Source organism: Octopus sinensis, linkage group LG14, assembly GCF_006345805.1.
Source record: "Octopus sinensis linkage group LG14, ASM634580v1, whole genome shotgun sequence".
In the NCBI taxonomy this organism is placed as follows: Eukaryota; Metazoa; Mollusca; class Cephalopoda; order Octopoda; family Octopodidae; genus Octopus; species Octopus sinensis.
This window is the reverse complement of record NC_043010.1, coordinates 29,170,553-29,180,552: the sequence shown is the minus strand read 5'-3', so window position 1 is coordinate 29,180,552 and position 10,000 is coordinate 29,170,553. Positions and strand designations below refer to the sequence as shown.

Below are 10,000 nucleotides of genomic sequence, written 5' to 3'. Positions count from 1 at the left end.
TTCATGTAAGCAGGCTTTAGCGAAACCATTTCAGATACTGTTCCAAAGTTTCCTTGCAAGTGGTATACTTCCTAAAAAGCTGAAAGAAGGTATTATATGCCTTATCCAGAAATGTGGAAGCAAAGTAGAGGCCAAAAACTACAGTTTCTGTATATATGTATATAAATATTAGTATTTCTAAGTTTCTCTATTAATATATCAATATATGTATGTATATATATATATATATATATATGTATATATATATATATATATATATATATATATATATATATGTGTGTGTGTGTGTGTGTGTGTGTGTAATTAGGAATTTTCGTTGGAAAAGCTTAGAAAGCATGGAAGTGCTTGAGTCAAACCTGGGACGCTAGACAAGTACAAGAGATACAGAGAAGTTCACCTCAGACAGACTACGATTGGTGTATACATATACGGATTTAATATGATAGAATTGTCTAAAACATATATTAACACATTCAGTATATAAAGATATAGAAATATAAAAATATTTTTTTACCTTAAATATTTGACATAATAAATGTATTGTAGGCAACTGGTCCTAATGTTTTAAGTTTCAAATTTAGTTAATGGAGTTTCTTCTATAAGAAAAAATCATTATTTTTTTTAAATAAATATTATTTAACTCTGCTTATTTCTTTAACTATTATTGTTATTATTGTTAACCTGAAGAGTGACTATAATTTTAAATTGAATTGATTTTCGATTAAATGAAAAGTTAATTATAGCCATGAAACGTACATAGTTTTTTTTACTAACTATATATTGATTTTGCATCTTTATATTTTTTGTGATCTAGTTATGTTTTAAAAAATATATTTTATTTTTTATTTATGATTTGGTTTATGTCTATCATTGTTTGAATTGCATAATGGTGGTTTTTCTCTAATTTACATATGAAATATAAAAATATAGAAATATAAAGATATAGAAATATAAAAATATTCACTTCCAAGAGATGCCCCCATCATCAGGGAAAAAGAAAAGTATAGTGTTTGTGCCAAAAAAGCATTTGTTTTGCAAGTATTAATTTATATTTTATATAAGTCACACGAGTTATGGAAATTATTAAGAGGGCTGAGCTTTTTTATTATATTTTTTTCAAATTTTAACCAAGTGGCAATATATTGTTGTACTATAGAAAATGGTACTGTGCAGTTTCGAATTAAAATTTACTCTTGAAAGTTGAACAATATCTATGGTTACACGAATGAATAGCTTCAGAAAATTTATTTGAAACAGTGGAATTAAAAATACGATGGATTATGTACGATTCTTCTATACACAGTCAACATATGCCGGTAATGGTATTGGATGGTGGGGCCTCATCTATGATCGACCAAGACAATGTATAAGTGATGTTTTGTAATTTTAAATTGAATATAGCTTGCTAACGCCGTAGAGCTTTTATGTTTTAACTTATTAAAGGAATTTACGTGTATTCTGTATCGTGTTTTGAAGTCTTTAGTACTCCCTATGTATACTCTAGTTTGCTGTTTTTCATTTGTCACTGTACATTTATATATTACATTTTTGCGTAGACATATACCTGCAAGCGGACATAATTCAGAGCCCTACAATTGCAGCTTTTTGGCTTCCTATTTATACTTTTAGTGTTATTAATGTTATTTGGAATTGTGTTAGGTATCCTATGATCTGGGCTTTTATTAATTTGGATTTGAATTTTATTTCTGTTTGTAGATGCGATAATTGACCCCAAGTTCGGCGTGGTAGAATAAGATAATTTTATAGTATTTTTGTTAAATATAGGTGAGTATTTATGATGCTTATGGAAATTTAGTTTAAGAATTTTGAAAAACTGTTTTGCTAGATTTTTAACTCTTAGCGAAAATGTGAGGGCAAACCATATAATTTGTCTTTTCCTAGATTTAGAGTGAGTTACCCCATCCAGGTGTTTGAGCATAGAAGGAGCATGTTTATTAAAATTTCTAGCATTAGGATTATAAAATTTGATAGGGTTAATGACAGGTCCTCTTACAGGTTTATAATTTAATGAGGGGGTTATTTAAATCACATCAGAGTTACTATGAGGTGTTAAATTAGCTAAGTTAGTTTTGAGCTTGGTATCAGAGATGTAGAAAACATCGTCATGAAAGCCATGATTATAAATTGGTGCGTGTGCATTGAAGATCTCCTCGTTTGCTCATAAGTTGGATATTCTAATGGAGATGGCAGTGATAATACTATCGATGGTTAATTTCGGATGATTAGAAGAGACGTTAATATATTGCAATGTTTGATTTGGTTTGCTGTACGGGTAGTATAACTTCGTGTTTAAATTTAATGTGACGTCGCGAAAATTATTTTTTGTGAATCTCGAATACAATGTTGAGATTAAAGAAATTTAAAAGAAATGTACTTAATGATTTCTTTATTCTTTCAATCTCCGATTTAGATGAACCATTTACTACGAATAGAGCATCATCTCAGTATAGTCCACCAGAAATGTTTGGATAGATTTTCCTAAGTTGAGACAGTAGATAGAGACCCACTTGGTCTGTCACCTGGGCTGAATCTGACAAAACCATGGCAATATCAAAGTAGTTTGTTGAGCCGCTTCTAATCCAATTATAATCTTTAAAATTTATCAACGTTTTTCTCGCGGTTAGGATAATATCAATATTAGATCGAGGGATGTTTACAAAATCCCGGGCAAATATCAGTGCCTTATTTAATTATATCGGGGAGATAGTGGCATAATAATTCGAAATGTCAGATTGTATAAAACGAGTCTTATGCTTACTCGGGAGGCAATGGAACCATGTTATAACATCACATGTTGAATTCCATAGAGGGAGTTGAACATTATCATTGACCACTGGTATTATTCTATCCATTATGAATTTGTTGATTTTTCCCAAATGAGATTTCGTATGACATATAAGTCTAATGGATGGTTTATATAAAACATAAATTGACTTGTCGGCGTTGATTTTGTCCCCTACAACCGACTCGTATTCCTTTAGAAATATGCCGACCGTCTCCTCATTGGTGGCGCCCAACACCATGACGGTGACATCGTCTGCGAATGCTAATAAAGCCCTCCCGACCCCCAGTTCGAAAGGGATACCCCTTAAGTGTTCCATCTTTCGCAGCAGTCGCTCGAAAGCAAGCAAGTATAGGAGAAGCGACAGCAGGAAGCCTTGATGGACCGAAAGTGCGACGCAAAACGTCTCCAACAGGTTTACTTTGACTACCGTTTACTTTGACCACCGAGCAGGTGTCGATGTGCACTGCAGCGACCCAGACTCTGAAAACGGATCTAAAACCGTTCGCTTTCAGGATGGTTTCAAAGTAGCGAGGGTCAACCCTATCAGGGACCCACCGAAGCCAGCTTTAATTCCAGCCCTCTCAACGATGTATAACATTAGGTGGAAGTTATCATGGATAGATCTCTTCGGGTTTATGCACGTTTACGCTTCCCCGATCAGACTGTCGACGACCAGCACCAACCTTTTTGCTAACATCTTGGCTAAAATCTTAAACTGTTTGTTTAGCAGTGTTATGGGTCGAAAATTTCCTTGCAGATTTCCATTGTCGGCGTCCTTCCTCAGAAGCATCACTACACCCCAGCTAACAACATCCCCCGTTCTGATGTTAGTTACGGTAGACATCTACTTAGAGGCCGCCAAATAAATCTGGCATGAACTCATAGAGCAGACCATTCAAATCAGGTGATTTGTTACTTGAGCAATCGCTCATCGCCACCCGTATTTCAGCGGCAGAACCTCACTTCCGCTGCCGAGTACCGTGGCAGGCCGTCCAGATACGAAGTATGGTCCGCTACCATCATCAACCCGTCGCCCTCTCCAAACAGCCACGCAAAGTGCTTCTAGAAAGCTTCACACATCTGCTCAGAACCGAGTTGTACGCGCCCATCCCATCAGAGACTTGATTGTGATTTTGTTACCACGTTGCGTCTCCACCGTTCAGGCCCATCGGACGACTTTAGTTCCTTGTGTTTGAGTGCATGGGCCCCAGCTCTGACAACGTAGCCTTTATGTTTCACCTCAGAGAAATGGTCACGTGCCATTCTTGCCGCTAGCACGTTGGTCACGTTGGTCGCAATTAGCTTCTACTTTGCTGACTAGTTCTCCTTGTAATCTATTTCTTTCTATTGCTAAATCTTTGCTAAACGCTTTCGATTTTACTTCACTAATCCAGTCCCTGTAGTAGTTGTGTGCCGATAAGGACGCATTCAACTTCCAGTAACAAAGTCCCTATCTACATGTCCTATCTGAGTCGACTGCACATATCACGAATTTGTGAGACATTCTCAAGAATATTTCTCGACTCCTGAAGAAATTTGGCCTTCCAGCCCCCGTCGGGGCATAAACTACCACCTATATAAAGGCATTACTTTCGCTGCCATTCACGTCCAGGACCACCGCCTTCCCGTCCGGGTCCAAGAAGATAGCCAGTACTTAGAGATCTAAGGATTTCCGGTGTAGCAGTGCTTCACTGCCACCCGTTCCCAATAGACCACAACGTTAGAATAATTTGTAGTCCTTGAAAATGGCGCATGCTTTCCGGAAATTCTTCACTAATGGTGGCCACATCTAAATGAAGTGATCTGAGATCATTGAGCAAGTGACCTTGCTTCCAAGCTGATCCAAGTTTGCTCATATTCACACACCCTATCCTCAGCACAGTAAACTAAGTCGGAGAAAGAAAAAGAGGTCACTCATCTTGATTTTCGAGAAGCTCGGGAGTTTCGGACCTCTCTACTAGTGGAAGTTTTTTAAAATGCCCTTCAAAAATCCTTTTGTCAGTTGATTTTTTTTTAAATCCTCACACTACATGAGAATTTTTGCAGGTTGTTTTATAAACGCCCGAGGACATTTTAATTAATAACCCACTTCGGGGTTTTGAGGATGAAATCATCAAATCCCTTTCTCTCTGTCTCAAGTTTGCTTTTGTTTTGATTTACAAAATCCATCAATTCACATTTGCATTTGTTCACAATAATGAAAACAAAAGTATAAGGCCTGAAATTTTGGGTGGTAGGTGGCTAGTCGGTTTCATCGATCACAGTACTCGATTGGTACTTATTTTATTGACCCCGAAAAGATGAAAGGCAAAGTTGACCTCGGTAGAATTTGAACTCAGAACGTAAAACGAACGAAATGCTGACAAGCATTTTGCCCGACGTGCTAACGGTTCTGCTAGCTCGTCACCTTAATAATAAAAATAGTTTAAAATTTTGGCACAAGGTCAGTAATGTTAGGGGCTGGTGATAGTCAACTGCATCAACTCCATCACTTGACTAGTATTTATTTTATCACCCTTGAAAAAGGTATATTTTCTAAGTTCGATCTCTGTGTCTGTTATTCTTTATATGATAACCGATGCTTGATAGACACTAAGTTCTCGATACGATTTCATCATGCAGATGAAACAAACTCCTTTAAATTACATCACTGTTTTACGAAATACAAGAACATCACAATTTTCTACATTTTAAAAATCTTCCTTTAATCAGGAGCTGGCCCAAATGCTTACTACAGAGTGGACTTCAATAAAGGCAGCTAAGATGCTAGGTGATGGCATTAAACCAGATGACAGATTAAATGTATCATTCAAGGGATATGAACTCAGAACGCAAAGATCCAAAACAAATACTGCCAGTCATCCGGACCAATGTTTTTTTTCAGTTCCAACAAACAACTATTCTGGAGTGGTACATTTTTTTTATCGATTTATCGACTTCGGAACAATAAAAAACAAAGTTGCCCTCTAGCAACTATTGCAAAATCTCGGACTCAAAATGTAACCCACCACCGAAAAGAAACACTATATAATATATTAAAAAGAGAGAGAGGAAGAGAGAAATGGATAGAGGGGAGAGAGAGAGAGAGACAGACAGACAGACAGACAGATTGTGATTCCATACATACCCGCTAAAGCGAATAAACTGTTGTATATGGAAATAATCCACGTTACAAATACTTTCTCTTCAGAAATAGTGTCCAGTAACAAATTTAATCGGATTATTCCGGACGAATATTGAAGGCTGCCACTAATGAAGTGAATGCCAAACGTAGCAGCCAAAACCACCCACGCCCAGCTCCGGTCAACTTTCACTTCCATTATTTTTCTGGTAAGCAAATACAACTCTGCAAAAAAGACAAAACAAAACAATTGACAAGAATTATAATCACACTGATTTCTTACATTGTACAAAATCCAAAAAGTTTTATAGCTAGGGTCAAAATCGATTTAATATCGACCACAATACGTGGGTGGTACTTACTTTATCAACCATAGAACATAAAAGAATGCATTCAAATACTTCTCCCTAGTCGTATAGTGTCAAAAGGTTTAAGAAGGTCATTAATATCATCTGTCTCATTGGTTTATACCTCCAAGACTCAAGTACAGAAACTAGATCTGAGAAAAGAAAGAAAAGAAGACATCTTAAATAAGTAAAAGCAGATGAAATAAACTTTTTATACAAATTAAATATGAACCAGCCATATCAAGTGCAGTGTCTGTGTCCCAAACGAGTTCTTGTGTCAGGAAATACTACGACTATTTCATTTACTTTTTCATCAGTTGAAAGTAATTCTTTTCCAATTCTGATCAACGTCATGTTAGCTGTTCTGACCTTTCACAGTTTGCGATCGGGAATGCTACAGTAAACAGTAGGAAAGCCACCCCTTCCAAGCTGCAGTAAAGTCTCCAGAGCATCTTTTGGATTGGAGAGAACTGCAGTCAGTCAACAATCTCATTGATAACTAAATGATTGTCACTTCATCACTCCTTTTTAAATCTTTGTTTATTTTTCATTCTCAATTAATTACGAATGAAGTCAAATTCAGTAGAAATGGAAATGAAAATCGATCTCTGAGGTTGTGAAGATGAATACTGCGGTCTTTCATTTCAGTTTTAAATCGGTTCACGATCTCAGACATTACTCAGTTTATTTCTTGCTTTGCCGTCAGGTTATTATCTCCTGCTAATTCTCCATACATTATTATTTTCTTCTCCCTGTCTATGCAATTGGTATCTCCCGTTTACACAATATTCATTAGCTAATTGTATTGCATTGAGGATAATTTCATTTTTCAAATTCAAGATTTGAAATAAGCCCTTTTAAGTCACAAGAAGCTTAATGAAATTCCATACAGATAATAAAGTTTGGTACCAAAAATTTAACAAAGATATAAACAGGAATTGTTGAAGAGTTGGGAAGCGATCTTGCAGCAGGTTTGTTATTTCTAGAAAAATGTTCCTTTCTTAAAATGATGAAGGCTTGCAATAACTTTGTCACATCTTTGTAGATTCCTTTAACAAAAACTGCATCTTGTACTACATTGTCCGTTTACATTCATACAGATAAATGATTTTAACATTTCACAAGAAGTAGAGGAAGGAAAACAGTAAACAGTCATTCCATAATTCATAATAGTGTAGCAACAGTGGAGATTATAAAAACCATTTCCTTTCCATAATTTCTCCATTTGTAGAAACTTTCTCAAACCAATGTCTGGGAAAGATCTTCCATCCTTTCAGTAAATGAACTGCTTTTATTGTGATATCTGCTGTCGTTTTCAATTTATATGCAACTAAGTTCTTCAAATATCCAAAGTTATTTCTTTGCAAAAATGTGCTAAAATCTATTTTATCTTCACTATCATCACCCTAACAAGGAGATTGAGCAGAGACAGTCTTATGTTCTTATTCCATATCAGAAGGCTTCTCTGATGCTCTGCACAACCTTTAACTCCCTTCACCCCACGACTTTACATTTTATTCAAACATCTAACACCCCACTTTGCCGAAACTCTTCTTCATCACTGGCTCTCTTTTCAGTCCTGTTGTGTGCTCCACTCGAGTCCACTTTCCTCATCTGAGATATAAATTATTTAATCATTTGCGCAGACAACGATATGGACGATAAATATAATCTTAAACATTTAAAGATATGAGAAATTACAGCCATGACCTATGAAATTACAACATTCTATATATATGTATGTATATACATTTATGCATATATTACATGAGTCCTCCCCAACTTAACATAAGCTCTTAAAGCCATTTTACTGTTATCTTTACTGTATAATTAACTTACAGTGTGTTATGCACATTCACTTGGTATTACGCAAACACACGATTTGGCCCATTTCCAATATTCAGTTATATTCGTTATGCCGATCGACTATTTGCATATATTTAGCGGCTTATATAAGCATAGCCGACACATTTTAACGTTAACTCTAGTTGTTTGTGGTGTGGAAAGCAGACTGCATGAATTTAAGTGAACTGTACAACAACTTGAACAACATTAATAGTTTCAAATTTCAACTTTTAAAGGGATGCACTCCTGAAACGGATGCTGGTACCGTTTCGCCCTCTTCCCTACCTTCTGCTCGCCATTTTTCGAGCTACTATGCAAATCGAAATCGTCTAAAAGTTTTTGATGATATCATTAATAAAAAATGTAATCAAAATTAAAAATAGACGTGGATTGAAATGTAAAAATAAATACGGTTATCATATATATATATATATATATATATTATATATATATATATATATATATATATATATATATATATATATTATAGAAGGAGCTTCTACAGGACTAGAACTGTTTCATTCAAATGAAATCATCAGGAAGCTTTGTGTCAAGAATAGTTTTGGCATTTATACATTTAGGCAGATTTAAAGGGGTGGTGGTGGGGGACTTTTTTGGGGTAGGCCTGGTGCAAACTGTCTTTCTTAGAAACTATTCTTGACACAAAGCTTCCTGATGATTTCATTTGAATGAAACAGTTCTAGTCCTGTAGAGGCTCCTTCTATAAAATAAATTAATTTACTCTGCTATGTATTGAGTACCTTATTTACTGTGGTTAACCCCGACTCAACCCGGGACCTACATATATATATATATATATATATATAGTTAATCCAAACAAGAAAACACAGAAAAAAACACAGCAACGCGAGGACGTGGAACAATTAAAGTATTATTTGACGCTCAGGAAAGAAGAGAAGGAGGGTTTAACGTTCCGAGCGGAGCTCTTCGTCGGAAACAAAGGAGAAGGGAAGATCCCGAGAAGGGAAGACAGAGGAAAAAAATATTTTTGCTGGTGGTGCTCAAGAGATCACATGAAAGAACAGAAGTTGAAAGGTAGACGAATCATGATTTTTAAAAACAAGAGAGTTTCAAAGACAAGGAATGTGTGTCGGTGCATGTGTGTGTGTGTGTGTGTGTGTGCAAGGATGACAAGTGTGTTTGTGCGTGCATGCGTGTGTGTGTGTATGTATGTATGGTGAATAACAGGCATGGCAAGCCAGCTGTCATAAAGGAGTGGCACTTTTTTGTATCAAGCGAGGTCAAAACCAGGTCGAAAACAAAGGGGTATATGTGTGTGCGTGTAAGTATATGTATCATGTGTGTGTGTTGTTTGTAGTGTGTGTGTGTGCATGTGTGTGTTCGTGTGTGTATGCGTAGAGCTTGGGTGTGTGGCGAGTAACTGTGCTTAACCTAGTGTATGTGTGCGTGTGTGATTGTACGTGCGTGTGTGTGTGTAGGGATGTATGTGTGGGTTCATTTGTGTGAGTGTGTATGTATGTACGTGTATGTGTGTATGTGTGCGTTTGTATGTGTTTATGTGTATGTGTGCGTGCGCGGATTGGTGTATAATGTGTATGTATATCTGTCGGTGTGTATGTGAGTTTGTGTGTGTTTGTGCGTGTGTATGTGTGTGTGTGCGTGTATAGTATATATATGTAAATGTGTGTGTGTGCGTGTGTGTGTACGTGCGTGCGAGTGAATGTATGTATATATGTGCGTGTGTGTACAATGTAGAGGCTTATATGTGTGTTTATATGTTTATATGTGTGTATGTATGTATGTATGTATGTGTGTATGTGTGTATGTGTGTAAGTGTGTGTGTGTATGTATGTGTGTGTATGTATGTGTATGTATGTGTGCATGCGTGTATGTGTGTGT

General features: G+C 36.2%; 1 protein-coding gene across 6 annotated transcripts in view; it reads right to left on the bottom strand.

Moving 5' to 3' along the window:
• Positions 1-10,000, bottom strand: part of LOC118765930 — an 84,184-nt gene that overhangs the window by 42,037 nt on the left and 32,147 nt on the right. For 3 of the 6 annotated variants that reach the window (XR_005001842.1, XM_036508782.1, XM_036508784.1), the window contains exons 3-4: positions 6,290-6,426; positions 5,934-6,152 (exon numbers count right to left, since the gene is read on the bottom strand). Coding sequence is in view for 5 of the 6 variants with exons in the window: in XM_036508782.1 (XP_036364675.1) it covers positions 5,934-6,126 (193 nt within the window). In the remaining variant the exon portion in view is untranslated. The remainder of the gene's footprint in view (positions 1-5,933; positions 6,153-6,289; positions 6,427-10,000) is intronic. The other 3 variants (XM_036508786.1, XM_036508785.1, XM_036508787.1) reach the window with 1 other exon arrangement.